Genomic DNA, 20758 nt, shown 5'->3' with positions numbered 1-20758 from the left:
TTCTGAACAATGAACTGAATTGACAAACAATGGAATAATGAACTGAATTGACAATGGAACAATGAACTGAATTGACAAAACGATAAGGGGAACAATATGTATGCTAGAGAAATGCTTGAGGCAGTAAATAATTCTAGGACGTGCACACCAGCATTGAATAAAACCCACTGGATTAGATTCCATGGAGGTTGGATTATCTGTATCCTGATGAATTCAAATGAAAATACACAGTCATATTTAACAAAAAAAGGAAGCGAATACAAACTCAACGTGTATTGAATAAAATTTAATGAGAAGGATGTGTGTCTTCTGCCAATTTGTGGATATTTGGTTCCCTTTCTTTTAACAACAGTTTCAAATCTCTATGTTTAGTTAACTGCAGCTGATTACATTTTTCAGTTAATGGAACTGTGACTGCCCTAAACCCTGCTTTCCACTGAATAAGAATAGAGTAGACCAGGGATTCCCAACCCTATGCTGGCTCCATGGCGCCCGCCGATCGTTTAACATGTGCCCGCCGTTGTGTGATCACAATAAAAATGTTAGTTTTCAGTAAAATTCTATGTGAAAGTTTTCTCATTTTTAATGAAATCGAAAATGCATCCAACACAGATTACCTGCATAAAGCGAAATCTTTTTTTATGTGCATGTATTATTAACGCTATCCAACTATGTATTCACCTTGAAAAAGTAAATGGTGTCCGCCGTCCAACAGATATTCTAGAATGTGCTTTTAGGGAGAAAAAGATTGGGGCCCCTGGCGTAGACTATGAGAAATGTTTGTACAATATTCCCATAAACTAAGATAAAGTTCAGGTATCTGTTTCTGCAGCCAAAACTGTTGGTATCTAGATCTAAATTTAAATTTCGGCTATTCATTTGCTCTTAGCTCAATTTTTTTTTTAAAATTTCAAGATACTTTTGGAATTTTATAGGAAAATTAATCCTAAAGGCTTGGGTACATCCATTTTTAAATAATTTGAAATCTTTTTTTTTTGTGTCCAATTTCAAAGCTTCCAAATGCTTACTATGTTGAAATTCTACAGTTGACAAATTTGTATTCTACAGTTGTAAAATTTGTAAATTCTCCTCAAGTTTTTTTCATGTATCTAAAGCTTTGTCACAAGCACAGAAATTTAAAAATTTTGGTTTTTATAAGATTCAGGTCATCATTTTGGAACTGATGGTTCATTCACTGAATTTATTAAACAAATTTGACATATAAGCCAAGTCTGTTTTTGATTTTATCAAGTCTACTATTAACCGTTTGAGTGCGGCATCTCTTGTGTTGCACGAAAAATGATTAGAAGCGCGATCGTGCTGCTATTTGTTACTATAATTATTGCATTAATTGACAGCAGTTGTATTCATATCAATTTTATTAATATTCACTTGTGGTTTTTAATAAGATAAGAATTAATCTCTTCTGAATAATGTGCTACTATAGTGGCTCACTCTACAGGTACAGGGTCACCATTTGAATTGAATAATCATTTTCATATGTTGTATTTCACACTTCTTTTTCTTTACAATGTTAGCAGCATACGGACAGAATATCCCCTTTTTGCTTTTGATATGCCAATGTCAGGCATGAATTGTTGTATTTCATACGTTGTACTGCTGCATCGTTTACAGGTAATTCACGCTGAAGTCTGCCGGACAAAGAAACAGCGCCGCACAAAATTTAGCCATGCCTAAGAGGTTAAGTAAAACGTTTTCTTTACAAAAACTGCCCGGGTGAAACTTGCAACAGTGTGAGATATACAGTAGAAAAAATGGTAATGGAATTAAGCAATCCAACTTAATTTGCGCTGTACGTAAAAAAGGAATTCATGGAATTTGTACAGACAAACACTCTTGTAATAAGTGAGACTAAAAAATATTTTTGCTAGTAAAAATTACTTTTTAATAATACTTAGAATTAATTACAACCATTTCTATTATTCCCCCCCAAAAAAACTACGCATTTTATTTCACACTTTTAGTATATATATTACCGTGAAAGACCGAAATTGGAGAATGTCGACTTTCACCGGAGAATGTCAACATTCACCAAATACGTCGGTGAAAGATCGAATATTGCATTAAATTCTTGTACATTCGGACCCTCACTGGTGCATGTCGACAATCACAGATATGCTCTGGTGTAGGCCGAAAAGAGAGGAGTATATGTACACGCTGTCATTGCAAAAGGAAGTGTTCCACAAATAAATGCAGTTGTAAAAAGCAAGGGCCTCTTGTGCAATTCAAACTGCCATAATTAAGTTTTTGCAATAAATACGATTTGAATCGCATAATTTAGTAAGTTTATAACTTCTATTATTTTTTTTTTCCTCATTTTGAATGTACTGTGTGTTTTAAGTTCTTATATTCTTAAGTTCTTATTTTAAGTCTCAAGTGCGTTTTTTCGCAACTGAATTACGGAGAAGAAAATATAATATTCTTATATGTTCAACATTCACCATTAGTAGATGGTGAATGTTGACATTTACCAGTGTAAGTCAGAAATAAGAGTATTTGGAAAATATTTCGGTCATACAACAAGCGACTATGTGAATGTTGATATTCACCGGTGAAAGTCGACATTCTTCAGATTTTGATGTTTCACCGTAACATATATACAAGAAAATTCTTTGCTCAAACGAGTAAAGCAGTATCCTTGTCTTCCCAAAATGCAAGAAGTAATTTGGTAAATTTGGAAAAAGGCTTACGAAAGTTTGCTTTGATAACAACTCATGTCTTAGTGAAGAAACAGAATGAAATCTTCATCGGTTTCAATACAATTTTCTCCAAACAATTTGTCATTCAAAGAATTACTTATGATTTAAAATTAGGCTGAAAAGGGAGCTTAGGTTGGAGAAGAAATTGATTAAAACTCTATCAGTTTTGAAAATGAACTGAAACAGGTCCGAAGCAAAAATTTATTTGCAAAAATGGGTGAAATAAGAACCATTTTATTTGGAAAGTGATGGTTAGAGCAAAAAGAAAAAGAAAATAACACCACAAATTGAGGAAAATAGTAATGAAAATCAATACATCATAACGAAATTTTGATTCTGATATTATACTTACAATATTAACCAATTTTTGGAAAAATCACAAGTGAATTAAATTTTATTATAATCCAAAATTTAGACATTTTATGCATAAATTCCAATTGCAACTGTCGTCACATGACATTGTAAATATGAAGAATGGCTTATTCATGGTGAAGTAGGAGATGTAATATTTTGTTGGTACAGTGTTCATGAAATATTAAGCATATAAACTCACTGCATATATAAATTATACAGTTTATAACTACAGTTTAATAATATAAAAGTATAGAACAATATTTTTTACTTTTCTTTTAACTTTTTTCTTTCATGTTACCAATTTCAATTTTACTAATCATTAAAACTTTAAGAATATGTATAACATCGATGATTATGAATATGTATAACATTGATTTAAGAATATGTATAACATCAATAATTAAAGGTACTCTCTCTCTCTCGCTCTCCTTTTACACAGCTGAAAGGTTTTAGTTAAAAAATTCATGCAAAACTAATGCTTTTCCATTTACATAACAATGTGCTTAGTGTTGATTTGACACTGTCAACTAGCCTCTAACAAAAACAAGTAATAAATCAAAACAAACGGAATTTTCAGCCACTAAAAATAAATATAGGGCATGGTTGCAATTTACACATGACTTTTGCTTGGAATTAAAGAAGATAAAACCCAACATTTTAGAAATGGTAGCAATAAAAAGGGCTCATCCGTTGCATTAATCCTCACCATAATAAATCTTAAAATATTTGCTATTGTGTATTATTACCACTATCTACTACAATATATAGCGAATTTATATTTTATTATCACTGTCAACTAGCCTCTAACAAAAACAAGTAATAAATCAAAACAAACGGAATTTTCAGCCACTAAAAATAAATATAGGGCATGGTTGCAATTTACACATGACTTTTGCTTGGAATTAAAGAAGATAAAACCCAACATTTTAGAAATGGTAGTAATAAAAAGGGCTCATCCGTTGCATTAATCCTCACCATAATAAATCTTAAAATATTTGCTATTGTGTATTATTACCCACTATCTACTACAATATATAGTGAATTTATATTTTATTACCATTTAAAATTTACAAATGTAGTTGAATAATACAAATTTAAAATGTTTTATTCTTTGATTATAAACACTTCATTTAGAATGAACTGATTTTTAATCAGAATATATTTTTATGATGGAAAAAATTTTTATTTTTATTTATGTGGTACAAAATTTAAAAAATATGAAAATCTCTGCTTTAAATAATCTATTTAAAGTTCAGAAAATTAATAAATATAAATAAAATTGTACACTGCAAAATAATAAAAATCCCATATATCTTTAAATAAGTTTTAAAAGTTAGCCCCTCTATGAACAAGACAGTCATATACCTGTCTCAGAGGATATGAATGGAAAATTTAACCTAGTTAATAAGAAATTATTACTTTTTAGTTTTACTCGAGATGTTATACCAGGTCGTAAGATAAGATGACATTTCTTGCAAATCTGTCTTTTAATATAGGGTGCACTGAAATTAAAGAGAAAATTAAATAAATAAAATAATGAACTAACTGTACTACAGAAAAATGTTCTGCTCTTAAAGAAGAAGACTGTCTTTTACAAACAATTTAAAATAAACTCCAAAGAGGGATAAAAATAACATAAACAGAGTGTAGTTTCTTTAGATATACAAACTTTGAGCTCCTCTTAACTCAGTGACTTATTTGTACTTTCTTGTCCTTCTTTTGATTGATATGCAACAAAATATATATTAATCAGTTACACAAATCAACAACTTTAGACATTTTTCTCTACATAAATAAAAGCAGGTAATTTTAAACAAACTGACCTTCTTGAACATGAACAAGAAATAAAAAGTTTATAACATGCAATGTTACTATATGGTTGGTTTAGTTGATTATGGCAAAGTACACTAAGGTTATCTGTCTAAAGGGAGGGATGCCTTCATGGAGGACTTTCTAATGGAAATTTGCTTGTATATACATTAGACATGGGGAAAGCCAAGAAAATGCCCATGCAGCCCATTTGCCTGGAATTGATATTTTTGTATGAACAGTGAAACAAATTCTATCAAAAATGAAAAAATATTCTAGTTTTGTTAATCTATAATTCTAGCTATGTCACTAATATACCTATATAATCTAGGAAAATTTAATCAGCTAATATTTTTAGGTAATATATGATATAATAAACTAATGTTACTAGTAGAAACATGGCTTTGAATAATTTTATGTTCAAAATTTTTTAATTTATCAGGTATTTGAGCACTATCTAATTTTAGTAAAGCATAATATACTAAAATAGGACTAACTGAAAACAATAAAAATATTGACTTATATAAATTTAAAAAAAAAGTCTAAAACTAATATTTTGCAATACCTGTACTGATATTAACCTGATCTCACAGATGATATAAAAGATATTCTAAAAATGAGAAATATTTCTCTTATAGTTATTTCCTTCTTTTGTATGGATCACTTTCTAGAAAATAAGATTAGTCACCCTTCACGTTAATGTTATGTTACCCGTCACATTAATCTAATCTTGATATCTCTACTGTAATTTTTGAATATCCTGATAGAATATTTCTCTTTGTTGCTTGCTTATATCTCTTAAATTCTTTTAAGTGAGAATGCAGAAAGTGAATTTTCATAAACCTTCTACATCCTAGCTTGTAAAAACGATCCAAAAGTTTTCAAACCAATTGTTGGTAATTTTCTACTTTATTATTTACTAGAAACCCATGCAGCACTTTATAAAAAATATTCCAGGTTAACAAATCATCATCAATTAACTTCTTAAAACATATTTTTAAGCTCATAAATGTCTTCCAATTTGGGAATCAATGAATATTTCCTTTTTCACTTTTGCTTTACTAAAATTTGCAGACTAACTACTGGGTATGCAAAACTTTCACTGTTTCTCTCCATACCCTTATAAAGTTTTTGTACATATAAAATAATAGCTTAATTTGGCTCATAATTGCTAGATAACATTATGTTGTTTTGTTATAAACAACTCTCTAACCAGCGGCCACTCTTTCACAGTGTAGTGTTACCCACTTGCCTTACTATCTCACAAGAAAAATAATGTTTCATAAATCCTCTAAGTAGCAAAGAAATGATCTTTAAATCTCCACAAACCTGCTATTTCTACTTATTACAATGAATCACTTTTAATTACACAGATAGACACTAATACAAGTAAACTTTGTTGACGTATCTTCTATCCTTTATGAGAAAACTTAAGGGAAATGCACTCACCAATTTTATCATTAAGCATAGCTCTGAATATAGTTTTACAAATTGAAAAGTCTTGTATCTTTTTGAATCATCAGAACAAATAGTTCAAAGTAATCATGTAACCCTCCAACTAACAATTCAAATCTTACATTATTGAGCAAGTTACCAGGTGGTTGCTTGCTGATAGGTAAACATTAAGTGGAAAGTATTAAGTAATTAACTCAAGTGTTTCCATTAACTATATTAAAAGATGTACTTTCTACTGCTTTCAATGGGATAATTTTCATCACTTCTTCATGTGGAAATTTTATTTCTCCTTACAAAAACAGTTATTGTTTCACTCTTGGTTTAATTTTCTCCATTATTTCCCTCACCTTGTATTATAGCTATATCCTTTTCTAACTTCAGTATCACATTTATAATCATTTCCTAAATCTCCATCTGTACATTACTAGTTCATTAAAATATTCAAAACTTTCTTTAAGTTAATAGGATCATTGAAATAATAGAAATGCTCTACTTAAGTCATAACTGCACCACAAATAAAAATAAAAGCAGACAGAAGCAAGCAAGAGAATGCTACTCATATATAATCTCTTCCAGAGCCACTCAGATATGTTTGATTCAACTAGTTTCTATGCGCATATTGATAAAATTAATATTTTCAAAAGCGATACAGATCAGAAGCTGGGAACGTAGCTCTCTCTCTTTTTTTCTAAGTATATCATTTTTTGTGCAGTAAACAAAAGTAAACACAGAACACCAGTCACATACTTTGCAGGAGGCAAAGGCTTAACGATTACCAAAGTAGTTTTCTCTTAATAAGAATTTATCTCTTACATTTTGCAATTAATAATTTAGTTTGCTTTGAAATCACTAGAAGTTTTATTATTGATGATTGGAATATATATAAGAAAATGTATTTGAAAAATTAATTTCAAATGATTAAAAACTACGCTAAATTTGTTGTTGAGAAAATAAAAACGATAAAATTATCTTACTCTTACATTAGTAATGGATTTTTTACTTACATAATATGTATATACATACAAAAATCCCATATTCATGGAGATAATTTCAAAGATATACAACGAGAAGATATCTTAAGGAGAAAAGTATATCAAACATTTATAATCAATTAAATGTTTTGGTTTGTTTAAATTCTTATATGAATAACAGCTGATTTAATCAGAAGTTACATATTTTTCTGTCAACCATAAAATATGGCAGAGATCCTGGTAAACTTAACAACTCACTCTGGAGGAAATTTGAAGAAACAGATTGCTCTTTGTTTAGTTGCTTAGTTAACAGATACAACGTATGGCTATAGCATACAAAATACTGGTTAGGGTAACATGAAACCAAGAGGAAGATCTTACAAATGAGTTGTGAGGTAACACTAATTCATTATTGGTGCTAAATCACACTGCTTGGCAACAATTTCCATTTGTCAAATATGGTTGATCAAAAAATAAGCAACACTGATCATCTTTAAAATTTTCATCAAGAAATTTCATTCAATATTTTTCCAATACTGTTGAATGATATTCATAAATACTTTAAGAACTTATCTTCATCTGATTTTCATAAAATGCATGACCTTACAATGTGCATAAAATAATAAAAGTTAGATTGGCAGTTAGTTAATCAAAACATTTAAGCTTAAGATAAGGCTCTTCATACAGAAATTCCAGTTAAGCTCATTTGTGCTATAACCTAAATTAGCTTATATTATCACCACATATAGCAATCCTTTCAATTGCCAGAAAACGTATTTCAGAGAAACTATAAGTATTCCACTCAACCATAATAAGCAATATAATTGTAGGAAGAGTAAATTGTTGCGGCTGTATAATTGTATGTCTGATAAATTCTACAAGTCCTCATGAAATTTTACAAAGATTTGGCTACAAAAGGATGATTTTTACCTGGAAATGAAAGGTTAGACTTTCATATAGAAAGAAAGAATTTTATTCATTTCATTCCTACTTTTATTTTTAATTTATATATACATTTAAAAATCTTTTCTCCATCAATAAAGAGTACACCTTATGCTTTTCATTAGGTAATACTTTTCAAATTATTTCCAAAGCTATCCTTTATTTATTTATTTTTTTTACTTTATTTAGTAAAATATAGAAACCATGCAAAGACCTCATTTTGTTCATAAAGAACTTAATATGTTTTAAGTAATCATGTATTCTAAAAATTTTTAACCAAAAAGAACTACACATTAAAGTTAGTCCAGTTTTAGGTACATGAAACTTTACTAAAATATGAATATTTATCCTTAATATTTTTCCTAATTAGATAGCCACTTCTACATTTTTACATCAAATCATATTGTTTGGATTTAAAATAATGTTTAATAAATAGCAAGGAAGCATTTTTTTATTCTTTCTCTCTCTTTTTCAGTCTAGATGCATACAATAGCTCATGAATAGTTTGAATAAAGCAATTAAGCAGCCAAATTTAAAAAAGAAAAAAAAAAAAAAAAAAAAAAAAAAAAAAATCATACATATTGAAGAAAACATTAAATTGTCAGCAGTCTCTATAACTCTGACAAAATTCAGCAGTCATACAGACCTTTATTTAAATATTTAAACTATTTAACCTGAAAATAATAATTATAATAACATTTACAATCTAAGCAATAAGGAATTTACTTACAGTTTAGATTGAGTTCGGTTTGATAACATCTTTATCATATGACCATATGAGCAAATAAGTCCAACATTAGCTGGACAAGAAAGCACCAATGTATATGCAGCCTATAAGAAGTAGAATATTATTAATTTATCATTTTACAGCTATATAAAAGCATTTTTTTAAATAGTATTGCTTGTTATCATTTATGCTGTAGTGAAAAAAAAAATCTGAGCTACAAGATTGGCTACTATGATCAATCAAATAATATTGTTACACATACAAACCCTCGGAGGAGCCTGTAACCCCTACAGGGTGCGTCCCCAGGTGGCAGATCGGGAATGCCTCCATTGGATTTCCAATGGGTGGTTGAGGGAAAATAAAATACCCTCCATGGACTAATAGGTAGAAGTCCAACCTCTTCGGAGGCTCTAGCAAACTTCCTTTTCCATGGATAGTACAATATTGGAGTCTGATCTTAACGCTACTGCGTACGGGGCAGCCGGCGCATCATGGTCTGCAGTTCGGGACCATGTTGAGAAATTTTCTATGCTGACAGTGAATTCCCTCCAACTTAATATTAATGGCATGCAAAAGAAAAGGGATGAATTGTCTTTTATTCTGCATTCAATTAATGTTCACATAGCCTGCTTGCAGGAAACGAAACTAATCATAATTTAAACTTAAATATTAAGGGATTCACAATGATAAGGAAAGATAGGCTCACTGGTATTGGTGGAAGCATTGCTTTATTAGTTAAAACTTCAGAGCTGAAGTTTACAGAAATACTCTTCTGCCAACAGTAACACGGAAGCTCAAGCAATAAATATTTTTCTTCCTAAACATACTATTACTGTGGTAAATGCTTACCATCCTGATCATTCACCAATTGATACCGATCTCCCCCAGAGTCTTGCAGATACCAATTTTACCAATTGCAGATACCAAATAAGCAATTATAAATTTAAACCTCTTGCAACAAAAATGAGCCAGCTGCAATAATCAAGGAGAAAGGCACCCACACCATCAATGAACTTTCAAATTCGGCCCAAAATCTAGCTATTGCATATACAGATGGTTACTCTGATTCAGACCTTCATAAGGGTGGCACTGGCATCTATTTTGTTCATGCTAATGGTGAATCTGAATCCCATAGAATACCTGTTGGTAAAACTGTCTCAAATTATACCTGCGAGCTCGTGGCCATCAAAAAGTCTTTACATATCTACCTTTCCAAGGCTATCCAGAACTCCAATGGCCTCTTATTATTCTACTCTCTGATTCTAAATCTGCATTCCAAGCCATTCTAAGGGGCAACTCTCAACTTACCCAGGACATTGTCATGCTCATAAACAAAACTACTGCAGCCCAAAGGACCTGCACATTACAGTGGATACCAGCACATGTTGATATTTACGGAAATGAGCAGGCTGATGGCCTTGTCAAAGACGCCTGAAATAGTTCTCAACTTTCCAACAGCTTAACCTTTACTGATGCTGACGCATAATGTTAAATGTTCATCTAAAGTGTCTTTTCCTCACTAGAGGGAGTTAGGGGTTCCACTTGTGAGAGAAATTAAAACCTTGTTTTTTTTTATTCTTTTTTGTAACCAGAAGATAGTTTGGTTTCGAATCCGTGTGACGGACAGATAAATTGATTCGTACATCCATGAGAGAAAAAGAGAGGCTGTACTAGAAAATGTATTTAAATAATATTTTTTTCCTTTTGAATGTTTTATGTAAATAAAATGTGATGTCAAGAAATAGAATTGTGGTTTTTCTGTAAAGAAGATTGCCAGCTGAAACATCACGTCAGATTCAACAATGCATCAGAACAGGTAAATGAATTTTGTTCTTGTTTTTTTATATCAGTTATATAAATAGAACCTGCATACGTCAGTGGATTCTGACAACTTCGATCAACAGTAGTTGATTAATTACATAATATAATACATAGCCTGCCGAAGACTTATCTCTCAATCAATCAAAAAGAACTCCATTCCTACCCTAAATTGTAACTGTTTCATTTCCACTACCACAGCTAGACTGAGGACAAAACACTTTTAGGGAATGAAGACATCCCCTGATGGGCAGTGAAATTATTATAACTATCCTCACTGTACTGATATCCAACTTTCTCCAGACCATCTCTTCGACTGTCCTGCTATTTTGGCCAGGCCCCTCAGTATAGATATAGCTCCCTCGCACCACTCCTCTATTCTTCGAAGGTTATTGATGTTGCTGTGGCTGTTTTGGATACTTTTGGTCCTATTTGACTCCTCTGCACTGACTTCTAGGAGAAGACAACAACCCATACAAAACCATACAGAAATGATAAAGAAGAAGGAGTTTCAAACAACACATGTGAGAAAACTCACACTTCACAGCAGTTTTTGTATATTTTGGCATGCAAAACAACATTATTTTATTTATCATTTTAATAGATGTGTCACTTATCTCCAAAATATTAGCCGTAAACTGCTTATGATGTCGACTCCATAGACCTGAAAATTACACTTTACCTAATAATTCTTAATTACTTATGTGAAAAATATCTTGTGCATATATTTAATCTTTTACAGAAAATATATGATTAGTTGCCTGCTACCTCCTTTTCAATAAAAATGCTGGATGTATTTTATATTAAAATAAAATTCCTAATCATGGCTATGAATAAGTAATTATATATTTGAAAAGTAGTTCCAAATAATATAATCTTATTTATGGGTATCTAGATCAAATAAGATGTTTTCATTACAATGTTCCAGAATTAACATATAGGCAGAGTTATAAAAATCCATTTTGTCCTAAAATATCAATTAGATTCATGGTGATACTAGTATGTTTTGTCCAGAACATTTTCCAAAGAATAGGTTTTAAAATTGCGTTCTGTTTCTGATTAATATATTAAGCACAAGATGAAGTAAATTCATAATATTTTATTGTAAAGTCACTCCGCAAACACAATAGCATTTTACACAAGTAAGTTGTTTTTCCATAATCATTTTGACACCATTATGCAAAATATGAGCATTGGTTTAAGGATGCTGGCATCTTTATGCAGAAGCAGTCTAAAAAAGTACTATGCAAATGCATTCATTTTGCATAACAGCTCTTTTATGCATAAAATTGCAATGAATCTGAGAAATTTACATTCAGTTAATAATTCCTTTGTGAATGTATAGTGAATATACAAGAATATTCAATATACATTCACAAAGGAATTATTAATTGAATGTTAACTTCTTAAATGAATGAATATACAAATCTTAAAGTTTTCATGATTATTGCAAATATAACTGCATTTTTTAATGAAAAGATCAAATTTTGATTTTTCACCAGAAATAATGAAACAACCAGTGCAATGCAATGCAGTAATAGCTGTGGCCACATGTGGTGGCAGAGATTGCACTAGATAGCAGAAAGCCTTGGATCAACACTGTTTTTCACATCTATGGAAGGGGGAAGAAATTGAGATATGATAATTAGATGTTTCATAGCTTTTTTTGTAAAAAACAAGATTAAAGAAATGAAATTATGAGGCAACTGAAGGCATTTTATTAAATAGTTCATCAGTGCCACATAGACACCTCGCTAAACAAGCAAGCAATAAAATTAAGACAAAGAAATGACAATTTTAAAATGAGTAGCTCATTCATAATCAAAATTCTTGAACCCAAACCCTATTTTATAACCTTCAAAAATTAATTGATATTCCTTTACCTTAAAACAAGCTAACTACAAAAAATGCAAGTAAAATGCTAGTATATGGTTACAGCCTTGGGGAGAGTTTGAAAATTGTCACCAACAGCAAAATGATGTGTTCTAAATCCCATATGTACTGTATACCACTAGGATTGGACGAACAGGCAACTTGTATTTGTTGTTTGATGCAGATTTTTGAGTACATGATAGGCTTCAACTTTTATTACGATGTGAAAAAGAGAGAGAGAGAGAGCAGGGAAAGTCTCAGAAGTTTTCAAAAGTTTTACAATTAAAACACATTTCAAATCTATTCACTTGTCTAATTGCAAAAGCATACTTGGTATATGTGTGTACGTGCATGCCTCTATGTGTATGTGAGAATATATTTCAATTTTGTGTCTGTTTAGCTTAACACTAAATAAACACAATAAGAAATATCTGATGTGGACACCACATGACTTCCTTGTACGGCCTATTAAATTATATACATTTTTTTTGCTGCATTTCATTTAAACTTATTTCCTTGAATTTCATTAGGAATATATTTCTCAATCAATTAATTTAGTTCTCACTTTGCAGCAAGGCAAAAATACATAAAAACTCAAAATATCTTCATTAAAAAATGTAAAATACAGAAAAACATAAAAAAACCTAATACAGTTAATTTTTTTTACAATTAAAACTAAAATTTCTATGCAAAAACAAGCAATTCGACCAGTAGGCAGGAAGCAGATTTTTCAGTGCATAAAATTGGAAGTATACTTCGGCCCCACTCTGCAAAAAGATACTGAAGTTGGTGTACAAATTGACTAAATTCACTATTCTACAACGAGTTTTAAAATGGTACCTTCATTAGGCTTATCACTACTTAAACTTTAAATTGTTGATAATTCTACAACTACTGCATGCAGATTAACATAAAAACCTTAATTGAAACATAAGAGCAACATTAATTAATCATTTTTAAAGCAAAAATGCACAATTTACTAACACATAAGGAAAAAAACTGAGCTCACTGAGAGAGTGATATATACAGTGGCTCACAGAAATGATTGGACACTGAATTTTTGTATTCTTTAATTAATATAAAAACTAAAATAAATTAAAACAAAAAGAAAGGCTTTTATTTTGATTATATATAAAAATTAATTTTAGAAAAGATGATAATTAAATTAAAAAATCAGTACCATTTATTTAATGAGGAAAAATATTCTCACAAAAATAATCGAACACTTTTAGTAACACCCAAAAATGAAAAAACCGTGCACTGCTTTTGCCTTTTAATTTCTTGTGTGATACCTTTACACTTACTTGATCACTTCATTTAATCTTTTGGGCATTGACTCCACGAGTTTCTTTTCTTTTTCTTTTTTTTTAAATTTTATTTCTGGACTTAGTTTACGCCACTCCTTTTGAATCACTGCTTTCAGATGCTTCCATGAAAATATGCTCTATTCCCGAATTTTCGATTCTAGTTCCAGCCAAATATGTTCCATAGGATTAAGGTGTGTCTTAATTACTTCTGGTCACTTAGACAGAGTCTAAGACTGTGCGCAGTATGCTTTGGATCACTGTCCTGGTAGAATTTAAACAATTGGTATATTAAGCTTTTGTGCTGATGATGCCAAATTTTGCTTCAAGATGTCAAGTTACTGATACTGATCCATAATACCATCTATATTTTACCAACACCAGAATGTGCCATAGCTCCCCATACCATGACTCTTCCTCCGCCGTGATTAACACTTGGTACTTAGTTTGGCTTCAAAAATTCCTCTTTGGGTTTTCTCCCACCAGCATTCATCCATCTGAGCTGAATATGTTAAATTTGCTTTCATCAGCAAACGACACTTTTTCCAGTAGTCAGGTGTCTTTTGAATCATCAATTTTGTGAAAGCGAGTTGACATTTTCGGTTTTTTTACTGACATAAAACTATGTTCTTGCTACTCGCCCATGATATCCTAGAGATTGCTTTACTCTTCTTAGTTTTTGAATTTACACATATTGCATATAATTTACGAAGTTTGGCAGTCTAGGATTCTTTTTAATATTCCTTAGAATAAAGCATTTCACTCCATCAGATAACTTAAATGGTCTTCTAGATCTTCTTTTGTTTTGAATACGATTATGTTTCTTATAAGACTTAATAATATCAAAAAATGTATAATTACTTAAATTAAGTAAATAGGCAATTTTTCTAATAGGTTTCCTTTTCTTGTGATGCAAATCAATACCTAATCTGCGGGTTTTAATGATGTTTCCTTTAGTGATAGAGCCATTGCAATTATTTTCTAAAAAGAAAATTTGGATTATAAAAGCAAACGATTTTTAGATTTTTACCTAGCTTCTTTATCCAAACTAATTCCATAAAATTTAATTTTTTATTTATTGCAGACAATTTTAAATATAGATTATGAAAATATCCAATTCATTTTGTGGTATCTTTCTTTTTTCCATTTCAGCCTAAAACACTATTTTTAAATTTACTATTTCATTTTTTCAAATTTATTAAGTACAAAGAGAGTGCTAAGAAAATATGCATTCAAAGGGAAAATATCCTTCATTGCTTTATTGCAAAGCATTTCTCTTATTACTTAAAAAAATATAAATATTGTTGCGTGCATACGGGTTCGTTTGAATTTAATGCACAAGTCCGATGAAAAATGGACAAAATTTTATTATTATCACAATAAAAATGCTTAAATTCCCACAGATATTCTTTCAGTATTACAATATCTCACAGTAGTTATCTTTCAACTACTCAAAAGTTCAACAAAAGTTAATTCAAAACAGCTAAAAGAAAGCTAATCCGCGAATTCGCTACAATCAACAAGAGCAGTTTTCTAAACAAACTCTTAAAACAACAACAAGCTAACTAAAATCAATGACTGACTGAATTGAGAGGTTTTCCTCCTTTTTATAAGATTTTTAAATTGTGCGCGAGAACTTTCTAGTACTTTCTTGAAATCAAAAAGAGATATTTATTAAATGTTAAATGCACGCGCTCTTGTATTTTCAATTTTACGGTTTAGCTATCTTTTAATATTCGTCACGCGCTACACTGCACGGGAAATAAAACTATTTAATTTATAATTCAACTAACACTAGCTATTTAAATACTAAATTCGTAACACTGCCCCCTTTCCAAGAACTGAACGTCCCGGGCAGTGCAATCCCTGGACAGGAAGCCAAACTTGAAACTAAGGCATAAATACAATAATAAGCATTACATTACAATAACAAACAACATGAACAATAAATGCAATCAATAAAACAAATCAAATGCTATCAAATACAAATCAAACACAAAATACAAATCAAATACTAAATACACATTTAGAAGCAAAAAGGACCATGGTCTTACACTATTTACAATTATTTACACTACATACTATGGCCATAGATAGTAATGAGCTAACCTAACCTGTCGTAAAGAACGACTTTAGGTTCAGAGTTCGAAGACTTACGGATCCGAACTACGAGGTCATTCAGCCTGTTTAGGACCATGTGCGGACCATCCCAGTGTGACTGTAATTTAGGCCTGACTCCTTTTTCTCGAATCAGGTTCCACAACCACATTTTGTCTCCTTCATTGAATCTGTGTCCAGTAGCTCTCGTGTCGTATCTCGTCTTCACTTTCTCTCGCCAAGTTGACTTGCTTTCGTGCAGAAAGGTGCATCACTTCAAACCGGGCCTGGACATCTTGGATGTGTTCCACAGGCGATGAAGGCGAATCCGTAGGGTGACCAAACAGGCGTTCACAAGGCAGACGAAGGTCTCGACCGAAGAGCATCCGGGATGGAGAATAGCTGGTAGTGTTGCGTTTCTTTTCGACCCTAGCATGATTTCGGCAGCTTCTCGAGCTGGTTCTTTCAGTCAAAGCGTCAGCATTTCCAGGTGAGGATCTCTTCTGAGGATGGATAGTCATGTCTTCAGATCATGAAAGCAGTTTATTGTTTTTGAAGTCTAAGGAAAAATTGCATTTCCTTAAAAAGTCCAGTCCGAGTATGCATGGATCTGTAATATCCGGCACATATGCCGTGTGATGGTAGGCGACACTTGCAAACGTGATGTTCACGCTTAACTTCCCAGCTATGTCGATCTTGTCACCAGACGCAGTCTGAAGGGTAACACAGGATGGCGTCCAAATAAGTTTATCTTTAAACTGTTCAACTAAATCTTTTCTAATGATGGTAACATTAGCTCCTGTGTCAATGATCATATTGCAAGGAACTCCATCGATATGCCCATTGATGAACAGTCCGTTACTGTTGCCACTCACCGTAGAAATCTTGAGTGCTTCAAAACAAGGTTTTTCATTATCTGGCAATCTCCGTTCCTTGATATGGTCATTAATTTGTTTCTTGCGTCGTCGCTGAGAAATGGTCTCAATTTCTGTGCTCTGGGGTGTTCTGCAGTTCCTTCGTATGTGGCCCTCAACACCGCAGTTCCAGCACTTTAGGGTTGGTTTCTTCTCACTAGAATTCTGTCTCAAGGCATTCACTGGTCTTGTCAAATCAACCATTTTATTATCCGTGCCCTGGGGGTGTTCTGCAATGCCATCGTATGTGCCTTTCAATACCACATTTCCAACACCTTAGAGCCACTTTGTTCTCACAACTACTCCATACCAAAGCATTGACTTCTCTAGCTAAATCATCTAAACGAGCCATCAGTTGATCCACTGGCTTGTGGACTCGCATAGCTCTGACTGGGTAGCAGTCTCTATGAGTTGCTTGCTGGGCTGCCTCGAATTTCATGGTGTACAACAGAGCACTTTTTATATCCTTAACATCCGCCATTCGCAGTCCTTTCTGTATTTCAGGGTCCCGGATACCATCGATGAAATATTGCAACGACAGGATTTCTCTTATTTCTGTTGGGCACTCCGAAAACGCGTGAAGTGACAGCCTTTCAACATCTGTGGCGAGCTCCTGAAGTGTTTCGGTGGGCTTCTGCTGACGGGATTTTAGTTGAAGCCTGCTGTAGTCTTTTCTCCGAAGCACAGCTCCAATGCGCCAGATGGAGTTTCAAAGTCTAATCTCTGGTTTTCGGGAAGAGTCCGCAGGATATTCCCTGCGTCTGCTCTCAGAGAAGCGGCGAGATGACAGGCCTTAGCTTGGGAATCCCATCCATTCGCATTCGCCACTATAGAAAACTGTGTTTTATACACTTGCCAAGAGGTCTTCCCATGATATGTAGATAACTTCAGAGAGAGATGAGCAGACATGGGTAAAAATTTAAAACCATCACTATTGTTCCCTGCTGTCGCTACGAATTTCTTTAAAATATTCACTTCTTTGGCAACTGCAGAAACCCGGTCATCAATTTGTTGTTGAATGGAACAAACTCTTCCTTCAATTCGTTCCTCTACAGCAGAAACTTTCATTTGTACTTGGTCTCTTTGATGGAAGAAACTCTTCAATTTCTCAAACCTTACTTTCAACCGAGTCTATTCTACCTTCTATAGCTTCGAATTTGTTTTCTATTACGCAGGTAATTTCTCTTTTCATTTTGTCCTGACCTGCTTTCATCTCGTCTTTAGCAGATTTCATCTCTTCCTTAACAGATTTTTGACAAGCATTCATTTTCTCTTTAACGGCTTCCTGTCCCGCTGTAATCTCTTCTTTAAAGGATGCTTAGCTAGCTTCCATCTTTTCTTGGAACGCAGCAAAAGCACTGATGAGCTGCCTCAATTTTTCTTCCACTGCTCTTGTTATTGGTATTCAAACCCCACTCCTGACACCAAAAATTGTTGCGTGCGTACGGGTTTGTTTGAATTTAATGCACAAGTCCGATGAAAAATGGACAAAATTTTATGATTATCACAATAAAAATGCTTAAATTCCCACAGATATTCTTTCAGTATTACAATATCTCACAGTAGTTATCTTTCAACTACTCGAAAGTTCATCAAAAGTTAATTCAAAACAGCCAAAAGAAAGTTAATCTGCAAATTCGCTACAATCAACAAGAGCAGTTTTCTAAACAAACTCTTAAAACAACAACAAGCTAACTAAAATCAATGACTGACTGAATTGAGAGGTTTTCCTCCTTTTTATAAGATTTTTAAATTGTGCGCGAGAACTTTCTAGTACTTTTTCGAAATCAAAAAGAGATATTTATTAAATGTTAAATGCACGCGCTCTTGTATTTTCAATTTTACGGCTTAGCTTTCTTTTAATATTCGTCATGCACTGCACTGCACGGGAAATAAAACTATTTAATTTATAATTCAACTAACATTAGCTATTTAAATACCAAATTCGTAACAATATTGTTGTGCCCGATCATTTTTGCATGACACTGTATATATATGTTTGCTGTGGCTAATTGCAACAAAAAGAGAGGTACAGAACTAGCAGTCCCATGTACAAGTATGTCCCTGTACAAATAGCAGTCCCATGTACAAAATTAGCATGGAATAGCAGTCCCATGTACAACATTTCTACATTCAAAAGCTACTCATTTTTGGGTTATGTGAGATACATAAATACATATGTATATACAGACATCATGAAAAAGTCTCTTCTGAATCCATTTTATATCCACTTTGCAATCTGTTTTAGAAAAAAGATTCTTTATTCTGTCCATACGTATGTATGTCATGCAAAAACATTGTTCAAATGGATTCAAGATTAAAACGGATATTTTCGTTGAAATATGATACCCCAAATTGTTCATGATTATAATACTTCCCTTTATTTCATACAAGGAAGTAAAAATGGTCTTAATAATGATATATGCTAATGCAAAAAGTTAATAATATATTTTAGTGCAAAAAGATCTAAAAATTATGATTAATTAGATTGAATGAGCTAAACATACTGTTGATGTGCTTATTGGTCTTGGAATACGACTAGTTTTTGGCAGTTTAAACTATTTAATTACCACTTGTAACAAAAATAAAAAATCTATTTGTTGCGTAAAATTATTAGTTGTTTTACAAATACATGGACTGCAATGAAATGATCATTTTTCAGACATACGAATAAAAACAGCAGGTAACTTATACAATGGAAGAAAAAAAAAAGATTATTGCCAAAAAAAAAAAAACAACTAAGTGGTATAGCTTTATTTCTTAAAAAATAAGATAGTGCATTTCGACATCACAAACAGTTTGAAAACTCAAGCACAGTCATGTATAGATTCGATTATTTTTAGTTTTATACTATATTCATACAAAAATGAGCTCTGCTTGCAGGACCAAATGATCTTATTGATGTATGTAATCAAAACAAATTAGAAATAGCTAAGACACTTTTGTTACAATTTTCTTGATGAAGTAACTAATGTGAATGTCGCATTAGTTAGAGACTATCTTTAAACAAGATAATGCTCATCATATAGCAACTGTTTATGTAAGTGACACATTTTTCTCAAGCTTACAGATCTCTAGAACTTCATCCAATTGAAAATAAGTTACAGACATGTTACAGTACCATTATAGACCTCTTGTAACATGCACAAATTTATTCAGCAGTTATAGAGTATACAGAAATAATTCCACTGACAGTATTCAATATTTGTGTGAGCCCATGCCAGACAAAATATCTACATACACTACTACTAGAAGTATCATATTAATTTATAATGGTTATAGATTTGACTTGTTCAATAAATGGGTTGATTGCTATCCAATTTTAATATAAACTAAATTTCTTCACCTTTGCACACCTGCCTAATGGTCAATCACATTTTATCATAATTGAAGCTTTTCTTTTATAAGTGTGCCAATTTTTTTTATCCACAGCAATATTATTCTAATTGTACTTGAAACTAACTATATATATAAATAACAAACTAAATTAAATTATTTAACTTACAAAAAGCACACAAAGGTTACCTGCCTAGCTTCATTTTAAGTTTGAATGAGCATCACAAGAATAGAATCCAGAATTTTGTACCCCTTTTACTGTCCAGCATTTGCTCAAGTGGATTGATTGACAGATTTTTAAATACCTTTATGTGAAAATCCATAAAAATATTACAGACGCAAATATCCAATGCATGTGACCTGAAATTAATCTCATAAGATTCATCATCTGCTAACCTCCATACTGTGGTAATGATTCTTTCCTTGGTTGTGGTGGCAA

The 20758-nt window shown here is 32.0% G+C and overlaps 1 protein-coding gene across 2 annotated transcripts in view; it reads right to left on the bottom strand.

The window, feature by feature from the left end:
• Positions 1-20758, bottom strand: part of Rpp21 (ribonuclease P protein subunit Rpp21) — a 41445-nt gene that overhangs the window by 6695 nt on the left and 13992 nt on the right. For both annotated transcript variants that reach the window (XM_085819004.1, XM_085819003.1), the window contains exons 2-3: positions 8982-9082; positions 4494-4576 (exon numbers count right to left, since the gene is read on the bottom strand). In XM_085819004.1, the coding sequence (XP_085675130.1) occupies positions 4494-4576; positions 8982-9082 (184 nt within the window). The remainder of the gene's footprint in view (positions 1-4493; positions 4577-8981; positions 9083-20758) is intronic.

This window comes from Stegodyphus dumicola, chromosome 6 (assembly GCF_044657685.1).
Source record: "Stegodyphus dumicola isolate Sdum_Otavi_A_Nest chromosome 6, ASM4465768v1".
In the NCBI taxonomy this organism is placed as follows: Eukaryota; Metazoa; Arthropoda; class Arachnida; order Araneae; family Eresidae; genus Stegodyphus; species Stegodyphus dumicola.
Note: the sequence above shows the minus strand (reverse complement) of the source record. Positions and strands in the feature narration are given on the sequence as shown.